Raw genomic sequence first — 15,998 nt, 5'->3', positions numbered from 1 at the left:
TCAGAAGTAGTGACTAGCGAGTCGGAGTAGTGTGTACTCTCTCGGTCCCGAAAGCTTAAAGTCCTAGAATCGTGACCAACTTTATAGAAAAGAACATCAATATCTATGACAAAAAATAAGTATCTTATGAAAATATATTTTATAATAAATCTAATATTATTAATTTGGTATTATAAATTTAGTGTTTTTTCTAGAAATTTAATTAGAATTTAAAAAATTTGACTTAATATAACTCTAGAAATTGATGGAAAAAGAGTATATATCAGCATATGTGTTGTTCCGAGAGAGCGGCTGAAAGGAGATGGAACAACAAGTTGGTTAGCATATATGTGACCCATGAATGACCGGCAAATATATATATATATATATATATATATATATATATATATATATATATTATATTCTAGGAAAGGAATACTACCAGTAAAGAACATAGGAATTGGAACTGTTTTCTATATATGCGATGGTTGTTGAACCGGAAAAAGCTTAGAAAGCATTGCTTGTTATTTATTTAAATAAGGTTCAAATTATTTAAAATAAAGTATCAATAGGTAGATAGATAGATAAGATTTTTTAAGAAAATTGGTACTAAATTCATATTTCTCAATTTAAAATAAACTACTTATGAATTTTTAGAGATTATAAAGCAGATTTTTTTATTATTTTTAGAAAATAAAAAAAAAAACACCTTTGAAACCAGCCAGATGACTAACTTCATCCACTTTTCGACATTAAATTCATATTTTTTTTCAATTTTAAATAAACTACTTATGAATTTTTAGAGATTATAAAGCAGATTTTTATTATTTTTAGAAAATAAAAAACACCTTTGAAACCAGCCAGATGACTAACTTCATCCAGTTTTCGACATTTGAAGGGTGTTTGTTACTCGATTTCATATTCAACGGTTAAAAGTCATACTATCATGCAAGTTTATGGTTGAAAAACAGATTTTTTTAAAAAAAGGAAAATATACTGATATCCCAGTGCATCGATCGATGCATATGGCTATTAAAATAGACTTGACCCCAACCAGTATGTGCTGCAATGATGCATTGGGTTCATTTCAATGACACTTTAAACCTGACGAGCATGACAGAAGATCTAACACCAATTTATACCCCGAAACAAGAATCTGATGAACCAATCAGTTGGGACCCTATCCGAGTCAGCATTTGCTTATCTTCCCCATCAAAGTTGTGTAAGAAAGCTAAACGTTGCGATCCATTGACGACTGTGCTAGTAGCTTTCACCTTCTGGTAAGCATTAGGTACAATACACTCCAAAGTGACACCTGCAATATACAAAAGGGGAATGATGCACATCGGACCAATGCAATTTGTTTGGAACAAGGCATGATGTGAGCTCTGAGGCAGCGACGCGAACCTGAATTTGTTTAAGGAAAGGCAGGCAGAGGCAGTGAGAGGTGTTGCAAGGATCGGAGCTATCTGATAATGCAGGGGTGATAGGGAGCAGGAAGAGGCTGGCATCATCATGGGGAGCTTGATTGCTTTTAATTTTTTTATATATAACATAATCGGGTGATTGCCTGTCACCAGGTCAGTGAAAGCTTCGCCTATAGCTATATAGCATAGCATCAATCACCTAGGAGGCTAGCTAGGAGCATTATAGTAGCACAAAACCGTGCTTTTGATGTATGACAATTGTTTATGCTAGTATAGTTCAATGTGGACCTTCAACCTGGTGGTTGGGAAATCCACGGTTTATTTTTCATGATGAAGGCATGGACCAGTAGTTTGTGAGTGCGTGGTTGAACAAGTCATCAGAAAAACTAAAAGCTGAGGATATTGTATGTTACTGTAAAAACTATCTATACCATGAGGCAATAAGATATGATATGATAAGATGATATCACCAGTACAGCTACAGATCTGCAGAGTGAGTTTCTTATATCCGTCAGTGCTTGTTTACCGGCCTGCAGGAAACAGGTGTATAGGCTGGCTATGGGCTCTGGCTATTGGCCATTGGAGGGAGACCCTTGCTGAATCACTCGAGCTTCACTGACTGCTGCTGCTTTGATCGTCGATTTCCGATTGATCGGGGAAAAAACAAAAAAAAAACAAAAAAAACTGACTGCTGCTGCTGTGTTTGATCGAAGAAAAAAAACAAGTCGATGCTGTTGTTTGATCCTGCTGCTGCTGTGTTTGATCGAAGAAAAAAAAAACAAGTCGATGCTGTTTGATCGAAAAAAAAACAAAAAAAAATCCGACCTGCCGGATTCGAACCAGCGACCTAAGGATTATTCTGCAACGAGACTACAGTCCTCCGCTCTACCAACTGAGCTAAGGTCGGTTTGTGTTAGTGTGTCAAGTTGTTGTCTAATGGAGTTTACTTCCAATCAATGCCATTCTACATTGGTAAGTCAAACTATGTTAGATTTAATCAAATTTATACATAAGCATAGCAATATTTATATTAGTATAATCGAACGTCTTCAGATGTATCATGAATAGTAACCTCGTGTGCCTATTTGGTGTCATAAAGGTTAATAATCTTCTAACTTTAAATGGGATGGAGGGACTATGAACTTGATTAGTTGGTAGCCAATTAGCCAAGTTTTTTGTTGAGTTTGCTACCGAAATTGTTAAGCTGTTACACTTGGCTTTGTCAGATCTATGACAAATAATTTTTTGTCTAACTTTTGAAAACTTTTGCTTGCTACATTTTTGGTCTGACAACTTTTGATAACCAAACCAGCAGGTCTTATGTCCTGCTTGTTTCAAAAGGGGGACAATGTAACCTTTTGGCGGCTTGGCGTCCTCTGCTGATGTCTCAAAAACCTACATAAATAGCCGCGTAGCCCTAGCCCATTCTCACGGCCTGGAGAAAGTCACACGGCCCAACAACTCAATCAATCCACCAACCATTTTCTCCTATCCGCTCGTTGCATAACAGAACAGTGACACGGATGAATGAAACTGTATGTTCGTATTTCAATGAGATCTTATAAAAGTTCTCTCATAACAACCAATACTCCACTAGTATACATGATTCATATCCGACGCCAAGACGGGAACTCGGGGCCTCGGGGGTTCTACCCTCACCATGTATGTGGTGTGCACTAAGATGGACATGGCTTCACTTCCCTCACGTTCTTCATCTGGCACTTCAGAGAACAAGCACGCCTGTTCACCATTCCAAGTGCCACTCAGCATGTTGGTTCCTGTTCTGAGTCGAGAAAAAGAAGATTTGGCTCCAAACTATTGGATGCACCATCTCGCGGGATCATTTCCCGATGCAGAATTTGCTGAATATGCTACTCAAAACTTCTTCAGAGATGTCCTCCCCGCTGATCGTTGCAAGAGCAAGCGCAGCTTCCCTCAAGTCCACAGTCCAAAAGTCCATTGGTAACTGCTCGTTGATTGATGACTCTAGACGTAGGAAAGCTTCTTTAGTCCTCAACAGCTGTTCAAATTGCCTCTGCATAGTACAACATACAACAAGAAACCAGTTAGGGATCTTTCAGATGCAACATTCATTAGGGAAACAATACTTAGAAGTTAGAACAGAACATTGATAATGTCTTTGAAGAGTTGAATACACAGAAGTTTACCTGGTTTACAGTCCACCTTCGTCCCTCAGAAGGTACATGCTCAATACCCCTGACCTCTATTACAGCGCTCTCCAAATCAGAAATCCCTTTACCGGTGACTGCACATGTCTGTACATGTTTTATGAAGAGGCCACTGAATTGTTCAAACTGTTCTCCAGGAACAAATGGCGCACAATCTACCTTGTTGATTACAAGAACCATCGGAACTGCAGAACCTGAGGACTTCTAATATCCAAACAAGCAAGCAAAAACAAAAGGTAATCAATGCGTATATTTAACCAAGGGATAGACCAAAAGTTCTCAGATGCAATTTTTTTTAATACTAGGAATGAGCCAGGCAGTATTACCAGGAAAATTAATAGGAAAGCAAAACAAAATGTACCCTATTTATCAAAACATGCTCCATAAGTTTAGTGTCATCATCAGTCCATCCATCAACTGCACTTATTGCCATGACAATAAGATCAGCTCCCATTGCAGCAGCCTCGGATCTTTTCACGCCTGTGCAGAGATTAGAATTTGATGTCAATATCAGCACCCGTCTTCAAGATTAGTCCCTATGAAATACTGATGTATAATCTGAGACCAAAGAAAAAACCGCACCAATTTTTTCCACAACATCATCAGTTTCTCTTATACCAGCAGTGTCCAAGAGAGTAACAGGTACACCGTGAATTGAGACATTTGCTTCTACTACATCCCGTGTAGTTCCGGCTATTTCAGTAACAATAGCCCTTTCACTCTGCAAGCTAAACATATAAATTCCAATATCAACACAAAAAAAAACCATCTACACGCAACATTGTTTAAGCATATGGTATGTGGAACTATGGAGCTACATATTTCCTAAAATAATCACTATGGCAGGATTAGATATAATTAATTGATTGTTCAGTACATAATATGTTGAACACTAACCTAATTCTCCACAAAGATTACACAGCCTTAAGGCATCCATAGCTGTTTTGGTATAGTTTTTTGTAAATTCACAGTAGAATAGAAACAGATTAAATAAGTTGCAGCTCACGTTGCTGCTCAGATGAAGGCATAATAAAGAATAAAAAGGACCAGTGATCATAACAAAAAGCCGAAACAGGAAAATGGTCCAACATGAAAGATGGATATCTAACTATATACCTTACTCCAAGCATTAAGGAGGCTGGACTTGCCAACATTTGGGCGGCCAATTATTGCTATCTGCAAAATATTTTAAATGCATTTCTTGAATCTTCATTATGTTATTTAAAAAAAAACATATCTTTGAGTATCACTAGTGTATAGCTTGAATAGAATACCTGTAGACCAGATTGTAACAATTTATCATAATTGGAAGTGTCCAAAGCATCCTGAACCTCCTGCCTCATACAATTAATTTTGCTGACAAGCATCACTAGATCCAAAGGAGGCATCTCATCTTCAAAATCTAGACGAGCCTCGATTTCTGTTAGCAGCTCAATGCACCTTGATCTCAATGACCTTACTAAGGTAGAAAAGCCTCCCTACATTGAAACATGTCGAATTCAGACTTGTTTTAAAGTCACTTAGCTCCTTCATAGAACCTACAGTGTCTACAGGTTTCTCAACGAAACTGAAACAAATGAACTTAAGCTTTCTGTATGAAAGGAATCTAATGTATATCCATTTCAGATGCATGCAATTTGGAATGGCTTAAGCTTCTGGTGTCTCCAACTTTAAGCACAACATAATCTGGAATGCCTATGTATACCATACCCATTTTCTTTTTTTGAAAGGCTTTATAATAAGAGAAAGCAATTGTGCCCACAATTTAAGCCTGTAAAATACCTGAATGCCAGCCAAAGCTGAGTCCGCCACAGCTGCTGACTTTGCTGAAATAAGCCTAGACACATTCTCCGCTTGGGCCAAGTCCAACCTCCCATTCAGGAATGCACGAAGGGTGAACTCACCTATGAAGAAGATGCAAAACTGGTGAGGATCCACTAAGGGTAAACAACAGTACAACACACGTCTCTTTCTCTCTCTTTGACTGACTGAAAGGCGAGGAGCGAGAACAATGGGAATTCTACCGGAAAAACAAGAAGCAATTTACCAGGATCAGCAAGCCTGGCTCCAGCCTCCAAGCAAGCCCTGAGCACACGGCGCAAGCAGAGGTCGTTGCCATGACACTGGAGCTCCACCACATCCTCCCGCGTGTACGACCTCGGGGCGAGCATTGGCACCACCAAAACCTTCAGAACCCGTAAGGTCAGTTCGCAGCTACATATAGAGAAGCAGTGAATGTGAAGCACAGCCGCGCCGCGTACCTCGTCAATAACGCTGCCGTCCGCGTCGAGTGCGAGTCCGTACTCCACGAAGTGGCTGCGCGGCTGCCACGGCGCCGACGCCCTCCGGGCCCCGGCCGGACGGAAAACGCGGTCGGCGACGGCGACGGCGTCGGGGCCGGAGAGCCGCACGATCCCCACCGCTGCCGGGCCGCCGCCGAGTGAGGTGACGATGGCCGCGATGGTACCGGGAGCGCCGCCCCCGCCTCCGCCGCCGTAGTCCGGCCGCAGCTGGCCTGGGAGGCGCGAGGGCGAGGGCGAGGGCGAGGGCGAGCGCTCGTCCCCAGGGAGGACGAGGGTGTCCGCGCGCGTGGCCAGAGTTCTGGGGCTACTAGGGTTTAGGAAGCCCCGGCGGAGGAGGCGGGGAGGGGGAGGGCGCCGCCATGGGAGGAAGATGGGGAGGAGGCGAACGGCGGCGCGGGCCATCGGATTGAGGTGAGCAAGCAGCGGGCCGTTTCGATTGGGGATGAGCAGAAGAGCCGTAGGGGCAGCCAGCTCCAGCTGCGGGTCTCCACCACCGTCGGATCCTCAATCCACGACTGATATCCAGTGACACTCCCTCCGCTCCCTACATACATACTCCCTGCATCTCTTTTTTTCGCTTTTCCAAAAATCAAACTTATTATAATTTCCATTGAATATATTTAAGAAAAATATTATTAGACAAAATCATTGAATATATTTTTATAATAAACTTATTTGTAGAGGTAAATGTTGCTAATATTTTGTATAAGCTTAATCAAAATTTGAGAAGTTTGACTAGCATGTTTCCCACGGCGACAAATAAAATGAGACCGAAAGAGTAGTACTCTCTCCATTCCAAATTAATAAACACCGTTACAATAATGATGCCATTTTTTCATAGTATACTCATCTAGAGATATAAATGATAATAATATATTTTTTATAAATATAGTTAAATTTAAAATTGTTTGACTTCTCGAAACATGATTATCAGCTTCCGTAGACAATGGTATATTTTCTCTAGTATAAATAGAGAAAAAAAAAGATAGATCAGCTCGCCGCGGCCCGCGGACGACCACGCTGCTGCGGCCCCTCGTCGTGGACGCCGTGTCCCTGCGGCCCCTCGCCGCGGAGCCGCGCCGCTGCGGCCTCCCTCTCGATGCTGAGCTCGAGGTTGGCCAGCACAGGGCGGCCCGCAGCGTCTTCATCGTCTCCCGCAGTGGCCTCCTGAGGCACGTGGACGGCACGCCCACCACGTGGCAGCGGCCTCCACCTCCCTCGTCCCGCTCCCGTTGCGTGGTGTGGAGACGCAAAGGCATCGAAGGAGACACATATTTACGTTCGGCAACGACGAGGATGCAAAATAGGTCGTAGGTTTGGGTACTCGGTTGGACGGTGTTTTTTTTTTGCTACTAAAGCACTGTGTAGGAGGCATTTTGGGTATGGGTCTTCTTATGCCTATCTTGTTGGAGATAGTCTAAGTGGGTACGCTAGCATTCCTAATTTCTGGTACACCTTATATCACCACGTAGGACATTAAGAAAATACCGATAAATACATAAGCAAAAAGAAAAAGACCGTCCAGTCCTTATAAATGGTGTTGTACTCGCATCATATTATGGAATCATCATGGTCAGACCTGGCGACACATGTAAAAAAAGAGACAGAAACAACAATAGCAGTCAAACTTTATAATTTTTGACTAATAATTTAGCCTACAATTTAACGAGTGTAGGACAAACTTGATACTATTAGATTTGTAATCAAATGTTACTATCCAATAATCATAAATTTATAACCATAAACATCAGTGGTCAAGGTTTAATTTAGAAAACTATCATTTCAGGCGACAGCATGTAAAATGGACCGGAGCGAGTAATTGAGTAATTAGTATCTCTTCTTTATTTTCAAAAGTACAGGACGGATTCTAAGAAAACGTACAGGAGGGACTACACTCAAGGGAATGTCTGCCTCATGTCGAATTCAGTTTTGTTCTATGTTTCCTTTGGTTTGTACATTGATCAAAACTATACGTTGAAGACTGATTCTATATCCTCTTGTCTGTAAAAAATGTTCAATTGAAATACTATCGCCTTCAAAACTATTCCTACCATTCGTAATCTTGCATATATACTCATTACGTGAATACATCATACATGACGCATATACACTAGAGAACAGATTCCGGACGTAAATCTGTTTCAGTTCAAGGCTCTTGCATCGACTTGGAAGTGCAGAAACGCACGGCGTCTGCAACCGTGAGGAAGATATGGTTGTTTCCGATGTGCTCGGTGAGTTTGGATGAGTGGAGCTTTTCAATCACGGCAGAGCCAGGGTTTGATAAGAGAAGCTGCCACATGCACAAAAACAAACATACATCGGTTAAAATCAAAGGCACATTTAAGTTCTTCCTTAAACGTCGTTTTTTTTTCTGTTCTCAGGTTTCTTGAGTAGCATTTTTGGAGTTTTCCTCCAATGTGATATTTTGTTCTCTTTTATTTAAGTGGCATCTCAAGTGCCACTATCCAAAGTGATATTTTGAGTCAGTCAACTTAGTTTCAGCCTTTCAGTTTTCTTGCAAAGGAAAAACTTTCAGTTTATGTACCTGAATGCCTCTCTTCTGAAGATTCTTGTACAGATCTTCAAGGGCATGGATACCACTCGTATCAATATCTATGACAGCTGCAGGGAAAAAAATGCATTGCCTTTCATTAGTAGAAACCACAGCTGCGAACTCTCATCATATCCGATTAACAGAAGATTTCTACTTACGTGACATCTCTACTACCAAGAAATTGATTTTAGGCAGTCCATCTGCTTTGACTTTGTCTTCTTCGTCTGTCAACCACCTAAGAATTCTGAAATGGAGCACACGCAACATTTTAATTATGAGGATAATGAAGCTATACATGCAACGCACGGTGGATGCATATATCTGTACAAACCTCTCTCGGACATAGTTGGAGTTGGAGAAATAAATAGCAGAATCAACCCTCACTACTACCACCCCAGGAACATGCCTTGCATGTGGATACTGCTCGGTGTTCCTGTAAATTGTGGTGCCTGCAAGGTTTCCGAGCAGCACAGTCCTTGGTCTTGTTACTTGAAGAAGTATTTTGGCAAACGAGATTGACACCTGTGAATACCGGAAATGTCATGTAAGTTTCGCTCATTCCTCTGTCACAATTCACAATTACTCTATTCGACAGCCAAAACAAGGATGGGTCCTCAGTGCTTACAGCAATCAGGAGACCTATCTCGACAGATTTGAAAACCACACCGAAGAATGCTCCCATGCACGCGATGAAATCCATTTTGTCAACTTTCCAAATGAGAATTGCTGCTTCATAGTCCACAAGGCCGATCACAGCAGAAATTATGATGGAACCCAGGATCGCATTTGGGGTGTACTTGAACAGTGGTGTGATGACCAGCAAGGTAAGAAGCACAACCATTGACATAATCACGTTAGATACCGGCGTTCGGCATCCAGCCATGAAATTGACCGCCGAACGAGAGAAAGAACCTGAAAGAGTTGCAGCAAATGTGTTTCAGTTTTTTTCTTTTCTTTTTTTTTTTTAAAGAATCGCTGTAACTTCGTTCAGAAAAGTTTACCTGTGGCGATATAGCAGGACGTCATTGAGCCTACGATGTTCATCGTCCCAAGTGCTACCATCTCTTTGTTTCCATCTATCTGATAGTCCTTCATGGCAGCAAACGTCCTTCCGATGGCCACGGCTTCCTGATAATAAGTTATTAACACAAGGATTGATGCACAGTCAATCGGAAAAGGAGCATGAAGGACAAGATGATCACAAGACAGATGGGTTTCCAAGGCATACATACTGTTAAACCGATCATGCCACAAATAACACCAATCTTGAACCCTTTTGCGACAAATGGACCAGTGAAATAAATCTTGTGCACAGATGATGGGTTGATTCCCTTTTTTATTTTGTTTACCTGTTTTCATCAAGTGCCAAAAAATGATTCACTAGTTAAAACATGATGTATTTGAGGCTTTGAGCTGGGCCTTAGGGCCTGTATTGTTGTGGAGGTTGAGGTTATGACAAAAATAATGAAGTCTTGACAGGACTAACTTGAGTACTTACTATTTGAACACCTTGCTTGTCAGCACGAAAAAGGTATACAAAAAGGGTAGCAAGAATAACCGAAGTTATAGGAGCAATAGCTGGCACCCAGAAATACTTCTTATTCTTTTTCCCCTGTGTATTTGAAACATCATGATCAAGTTATACAGTTTCCCAAGCCAATAAATACTAAAGCCATATTGTCTGGGAAGAAAAGGAGAAGGATGCTCACAATGTACTTCGCAAACAGAAGAAAAGCAAGGAATGTGAAGCCAATCACAACTGTCTGCCAGTTCCACTGCATATATACAAAACAATGCCTTATCAGATAACTATAGGAGTCAGTATGACAGTAAATTGTTGCTTCATACAGTGCAAGTTCAAGATAAGTACTCCATGATGAACTGAACCCCAGACAGACTCCATGACAGAAACTATATCAGTCTCCTTTGTGAAGTTCCTGATACCCAACACATATTTGAGCTGTTGCAGAGCAATAGTGATGGCTGCTCCCCCCATGAATCCAACAATTGCAGCATGCGACAAGAAGTCAATGAGGAAACCTAGCCTGAAAAACATAGTCATCTTAAGATCGATGGACCTACATTTTTCTTGCTTAAAAAAAATACTGTACCATACACGCCATACCTCAGAAATCCCAAGGCTGCTTGAGTGATACCAGCAAAGAAGGTAGCCGTAAAAGCAAGATGCAAGTATTCCTCCTTATTCTTTTCATGGTCAACCTCATTCTGCAGAAGTGAACCTAGTAAAAGGGATACCACTGCAACTGGCCCAATTGCTATATCCCTTGAGCTACCCATTGCAGCATATATCAATGGGGGGATGAAGCTGGAGTCTGAAACAGAATTACAAAAATAAATAAAGATGATTAAAATGGCATTGATAAGACATCTATCAAGAATCACAATAAAACTTACAAAGCCCATACTGCGGATCCAAATAAGCGAGCTTCGAATAGCCAATATCCTATTTAGTACAAGACTCGGTGTCAGGCACTGTACCTAGTTAACTTTTTTTTCCTGAAAACCTACTGTACCTAGTTAATTCATAGTAGGTGATATCAGTAAATCTTGATACCTGAGGAATGCAGAGACTTGCAATTGTTAATCCGGCAATCAGATCACCTTTGAACTTGTTCAAGTTGTAGGTCCTGCCCCAATCAAAGACTGGAAACAGGAACTGCAAACCCATCATGAGCTTTGTGGACCCAGGTTGGTCCTTGTACTGCTTTAGTGGGTTGTCATGGAAGAACGTCTCCCGCAGTGCATTGGTGAACTCTGTGGCAAGGTTCTTCTTCTGAGGATACCCGACCTTGTACACCGTTGGTGCTTGGGATGGATTATACAAGGGGGGCTGTGTAGAGATGCTGGCTTCATCTGCAGTCGCCTCATCTGGCTCATGATGAACCATCTTTGGATACTGAACTAGCTTCTAATTAACCTGAAAAAATAAGCAAATTAAGCTTGGAAATATAAGGATGTGGAAGTTATAGGTGACTGAGACTGTAAGAGCACTCTGAATTGAATATTATTGAAAACGAAAGGGAAAAGGACAAGAAGTTGGAACAAGGAACAGCATATACTTCGGATGAATCGATGAGGCGCGACAAAGTGAACAAACTTGGACCAGTCGAACAGAAATGTGGAAGGAGAGAAACTCCAGGGGACTTTCAAAAACGAAGCCGCTGCGCCGAGCCTGGTCTTCAAGGCCGTCATCGAAGACGCCAACCTCTGGTTTCTGACAGGTTTCCGGCTTATCCCAAGTCTGTTGCCTCTCTAGTTCTAGCTAGCTCGTCGCAAATCTTTGATGTAAAAGCAGCTAGTTTCTCGTGTATTGGTTTTGGTTCCTTGGATTACTTGGGAACGTTGTAACTTGCCATAACTCTGGCTGCTTCTACTTGACCAAAAACGTGTCACAAGAACAAGTTCACGAAAAAAAAAGTCGAACAGAAATGTGTTTTTTTTATAGAATCAGAAACGAAGAAGAGGAATCCAGATTTATTCTACTGCATGATGTACTGAAACGAATTGGAGGCATCAGTTAAAGCTGTAGTTTGGCACCCTGATTATAGACAAAGGATTGTAAATTATCTTACGTGCTCCATAGCCCCAAAACTACCAAGCAAAGTCTGGTGCAGTTGAGAGAATGACCCAGTCTTTGAGACAAAACTTGCTCTACCCGTTTCTGGAATTACATATTTATAAAATCTACCAGTGCAATTATAATTTTGTTAAAGCACCTTTCAGGGACAATAAAAATGGTTCGCAGCTTTGCCTTCACATAATTTTTTTCAAACTTGAAGACAGTAGCGATGGTTGCCTGTTTATATTGAAAAAAAAAATCCAAGGTAGTAAGAATCCAGAGAGACGAGCAACACTAAGTCTGTTCCATGTCATGCCAACTTTAAAAAAAAATGTTAATCGGTCTTTAAGGCAGAGGAGACAGTAGCATCAAACTTGTTTGTACGGTTATGTCCAGTATGAAACTGAGGTTCAGACTTGAGAAGCACACGAATTGAATTGGTGGTCCTGGCCGGAAAGGCCAAGCATGGGAAATTGGGAATTCGAGCAGCAGCAAGTAAATCGTGCAGAAAGATTGCATGGTTATGTTTTTCTCTCGCAACAAATCAAGGAATAGTACTTTGAGTCATGCTTATCAGCCATGTACAGCACGCGGTTAATAAGGGAACTGTGAATTTGTGTTGTCGGTTAGGAAAAATAAAAGGTTGAGGCGGAGGAGCATGGGGGGTGTTTCTCTGAATTTTTCACATGGAACAAGCCCGGGAACACAGAGAGGAGAGGAGAGGAGAGGAGGAACAAAGGCGCAAAATTTCATCAGAGACAAAGGAGACCCAAGATTGTACACAGTGATGACCACGCGGGTACATATACAATCCAAATCCAAATATAAAAATAAAAACTCGGTGAAACGGAAAGCAGCGGTGCGGGCCGGGCGGCAATCAAGAAGGAGGAGGAGGAGGCGAAGCGAATCAGGGCAGAGATTTTTACCGGGAAATTTGGGAAGGGAGAGGGGGAGGGAACGCCGGGCGCCGCCGCTCAGGCTTCCTCCGTCCAGGGCCGCCGCATTTGTCCGGCGTCAGGCGTGGGCGTCGGCGGAGGGAGGGAGATCGGGCGTCCACCACGAGACGAGAGTGGAAGAAGGGACAATGTGAGCCTGTGTCTGCGAGGATAGGATGGAATGGAATGAATGATTAATCAATCTGCGGTCTCCAAATGGAGAGCAATTACACACATAATAATACTCTCGACCGAGAGACTGCTCTGGCGGGGAAGCGGTGGTGGTCGAGCGAGCGACGTCACGGACTGACGGTCACGTGCAGGTGCAGCCGTGCAGATGCAGATGCGATGCAATTCTTCCCCGGCAACCGCAAGTTCAAAGTCCAGTCGACGGACAGTGTGGTCGTCTGGGGCCCCGGCAACCGTTGACGCGGGGGCAGGGGATTGCCTGCGTGGCTGTGTCACGGGCTGGCGAGTCGCGAGGGGAGAAACGAAACGACGGCTCCGCCTCCGCCTCCGCCTCCGCCCGCTCCTCTCATCTGATCTGATCGTGGAATAGTAAGCGCTGTGACTGTGAGACTTGCCGGCCGGGCGAGGACTCCCGTCCGCCGCGACGTTCCCATCGGGGCCAATTGGCATTCATCACCAGATCCTGACTGGTCGAGGAGAGATGACCAAGGCCTTGTTTAGTTACAAAAATTTTTGCAAATAGGAATAGTAGCACTTTCGTTTGCATTTGACAAATATTATCCAATTATAAACTAACTAGACTCAAAAGATTCGTCTCGTCAATTCTGACCAAACTGCGCAATTAGTTTTTATTTTCGTCTATATTTAATACTCCATGCATGCGTCTAAAGATTTGATGTGATAGAGAATTTAAAAAATTTTGCAAATTTTTTTGGAAACTAAACAAGGCCCAAGACCCAAGACGGAAACAACCACGGAGGCCACATACACATAGGCCCTCAAAAACTTTGCAAAATGTTACTGTAGCATTTCATTTGTATTTGATAATTATTGTTTAATTATGGACTAACTAGACTCAAAAAATTTGTTCGCAAATTACATGCGAATTGTGCGATTAGTTATTTTTATCTATATTTAATGCTTTATGCATGAGCTGCAAGATTCAATGTGACAAATCTTGAACACATTGCAAAATTTTTTGGGGATTAAACAAGTCCCAGCACACCGCCTAAGCTTCTGCTGGCAATTCATCCATCCCGCCTAAACTTGGCAGGCTGCTTGGAAACTTTGCCAGACTCGCCTCGCCCATTGACGCGAGCCAAGAGGCCCTTGCCGGCCTGGGCGAGCCATTTTTGGTTCTCCCGAGGGAACAGCAAGACAAATCTTGTTTCTCTCTAAAACAAAAGGCAAATTTTGTTGGCATAGAAATTGAGGTAAGTAGAAACAAAGATTCAAACACCTTGCTTGGTTAATTTCTCGTCTTTAAATCAAAGGTGGAGATCAAACTAAGTTGTTTGTTGACTAACGAGAGGATGTGGGAGTGATTTGTGACAAACCTTATTGGCATAGAAATCGAGGTAAAGTAGAAACAAGATTCAAACAGTGATCTGTGAGAAAAAAGATGGCCAATCAACATACATGGGTGCCCCCCTCCCACCGTACCCCACACATACACATTTGCATGTAGGCCCTCTCCACTAGGTGGGGAGGGCTTCCTTTCTTTCTAGTGTGTATAAAGTGGTGAGACCACTTAAATATCTTTTTGTTATATTGGGTCTGTTTTGTTTTCTGGTTTAATTGGAGCCAGGCTAAGATTGGAGCCAGGCTAAGCTAGACTTGTCCCTAGCAAGTCAACATGGGTTTGTTTGGTTGGTTTGCTCAGCTGGTTTGGTTTCCATGAGAGTTTGTTTGGTTGCTTACTCAGCTTTGCATAGAATCACCATATATTTGGCCTGGTAAGATTACCACCTTTGAAGCATTTTATTGAACAAATGGTGAGCTTCCTTGTCGACGTCGTCCGGCACGGCTGCAGGCTCCCTCGTGGTCGCCGTGCTCCGCTGCGGCTTCGTCGCGTGGTAAGGCTGCGGCCGCGAGTGTGGCTGCGTCTACAGCGCGGTCGACGTCATCCTGCCCACGCCTCTGCCCGTCGCCGTCGCAGCGGGCCGCACGGCCCTGCTGCCGCTCCGGAGCTCCGCACGGAGGTCCTCCACGCGCGTGCCGAAGCACCTGGCGCATCTGGACGAGCATGGAATTGAAGCCGAGCCTCCTGGGCAGCTTCGTTGTCACCCTCTTCTTATCCGAGCATGGGATCATCACGGAGCACGGCGAGCACCTCGGAGAAGGAGCAGGGCAGCATGACACCTGCCTATGGACCCCGCTCTGCCACCACGAGAGCTCGCTGTCGAATGGGAGGAGCATGTCCACCTCGCGAGCTCGTCGTCGAGCGCCGTGGGAGCGTTCGCGTTGATGGGCGGAGCATGCTGGCGTTGTCCTCCTCCTCAGATCGAGCCTCCGTTCAGGTGATGCACTGCCCATCTTCTTGCGGGGAGAGGCCGGCGGCGACGTTGGATCTCGCTGTGCGGCGGCAGCGAGCGGAAGGGCGCCGACCGAGCATGCCAAGCAGCAGAGGACCAAATCAAGCGCACACGGTGAGGAGACGGGCGGTGACGAGATGGGCGGAGAAGCGAGCGAGCGGCTTGGCTAAGTCAGGCCCCAAAAAAACAAATCCACCATTTGTTTTCTACGAGCCAGGCTAGGACGCGTACGGTGGCCTCCTGAAGCAGCCTGGCTACGGGCCGAAAATGAGCAACCAAACAGGTTTGTTTGAGCCCCAGCAGGCCTATACAGGGATAGCCAACCTACCAAATAGGTCCATTGATGTGTTGGGACGACCCATTGGCAAACTAGCTTAGCTGGTTAGCAGATCGGCTAGACCGGTGAGCCACAACAGCCAGCGCATGTGCGAGGGACAGGCACAGGCAAGCCTGCTGCTCGGCTAAGCTGGTCAACCAGCCGTCGGTTGAGCAGTGACACATAGGCAAACTAGCTTAGCTGGTTGGCC

The 15,998-nt window shown here is 43.6% G+C and overlaps 2 protein-coding genes and 1 non-coding gene across 6 annotated transcripts; all 3 read right to left on the bottom strand.

Moving 5' to 3' along the window:
- TRNAY-GUA lies at positions 2,226-2,313 on the bottom strand. The gene is given in 2 exon segments: positions 2,226-2,261; positions 2,277-2,313. It is a non-coding gene; the product is annotated as a tRNA-Tyr (tRNA).
- LOC8070065 (tRNA modification GTPase MnmE) lies at positions 2,931-6,418 on the bottom strand. Of its 2 annotated transcripts, none has more exons than XM_021464319.1 (9): positions 5,857-6,418; positions 5,643-5,781; positions 5,378-5,499; positions 4,870-5,073; positions 4,712-4,771; positions 4,178-4,316; positions 3,957-4,075; positions 3,575-3,796; positions 2,931-3,441 (listed from the first exon to the last, which is right to left on the bottom strand). In XM_021464319.1, exons 1-9 carry the CDS (start codon positions 6,298-6,300, stop codon positions 3,247-3,249), a joined length of 1,644 nt encoding a protein of 547 aa, XP_021319994.1. In that variant the 5' UTR covers positions 6,301-6,418; the 3' UTR covers positions 2,931-3,246. The 2 variants fall into 2 exon arrangements, with proteins under 2 accessions (XP_021319994.1, XP_002444316.1); XM_002444271.2 differs by having other exon boundaries at positions 3,575-3,799; positions 5,857-6,417.
- Positions 7,718-13,463, bottom strand: LOC8070064 (sulfate transporter 1.2). 3 transcript variants are annotated; one of them, XM_021465537.1, is made up of 15 exons: positions 13,203-13,463; positions 12,959-13,130; positions 11,028-11,390; positions 10,868-10,916; positions 10,578-10,785; positions 10,323-10,497; positions 10,162-10,227; positions 9,951-10,064; positions 9,685-9,801; positions 9,454-9,580; positions 9,078-9,364; positions 8,784-8,974; positions 8,611-8,696; positions 8,444-8,520; positions 7,794-8,188 (listed from the first exon to the last, which is right to left on the bottom strand). In XM_021465537.1, the coding sequence occupies exons 3-15, from the start codon at positions 11,358-11,360 to the stop codon at positions 8,045-8,047; spliced, it is 1,974 nt and encodes a 657-aa protein (XP_021321212.1). In that variant the 5' UTR covers positions 11,361-11,390; positions 12,959-13,130; positions 13,203-13,463; the 3' UTR covers positions 7,794-8,044. The 3 variants fall into 3 exon arrangements, with proteins under 3 accessions (XP_002444315.1, XP_021321212.1, XP_021321213.1); XM_002444270.2 differs by lacking the exon at positions 13,203-13,463 and having other exon boundaries at positions 7,718-8,188; positions 12,959-13,195; XM_021465538.1 differs by lacking the exons at positions 12,959-13,130; positions 13,203-13,463 and adding an exon at positions 11,533-11,918.

This window comes from Sorghum bicolor, chromosome 7, assembly GCF_000003195.3.
Source record: "Sorghum bicolor cultivar BTx623 chromosome 7, Sorghum_bicolor_NCBIv3, whole genome shotgun sequence".
Lineage (NCBI taxonomy): Eukaryota > Viridiplantae > Streptophyta > Magnoliopsida > Poales > Poaceae > Sorghum > Sorghum bicolor.
Note: the sequence above shows the minus strand (reverse complement) of the source record. Positions and strands in the feature narration are given on the sequence as shown.

What these genes read in the sequence shown, in the direction of transcription:
- LOC8070064 (XM_021465537.1), bottom strand. Translation starts at nt 11,360, where the DNA reads ATGGTTCATCATGAGCCAGATGAGGCGACTGCAGATGAAGCCAGCATC. An exon ending in GGGGTTCAGTTCATCATGGA is followed by an intron (nt 10,228 to 10,322) that starts GTACTTATCTTG and finishes GTATATATGCAG; the next exon opens with TGGAACTGGCAGACAGTTGT. An exon ending in GTGGCATGATCGGTTTAACA is followed by an intron (nt 9,581 to 9,684) that starts GTATGTATGCCT and finishes ACTTATTATCAG; the next exon opens with GAAGCCGTGGCCATCGGAAG.
- LOC8070065 (XM_002444271.2), bottom strand. Translation starts at nt 6,300, where the DNA reads ATGGCCCGCGCCGCCGTTCGCCTCCTCCCCATCTTCCTCCCATGGCGG. An exon ending in CAGCTTTGGCTGGCATTCAG is followed by an intron (nt 5,074 to 5,377) that starts GTATTTTACAGG and finishes GTTTCAATGTAG; the next exon opens with GGAGGCTTTTCTACCTTAGT. An exon ending in GAAGGTGGACTGTAAACCAG is followed by an intron (nt 3,442 to 3,574) that starts GTAAACTTCTGT and finishes TGTACTATGCAG; the next exon opens with AGGCAATTTGAACAGCTGTT.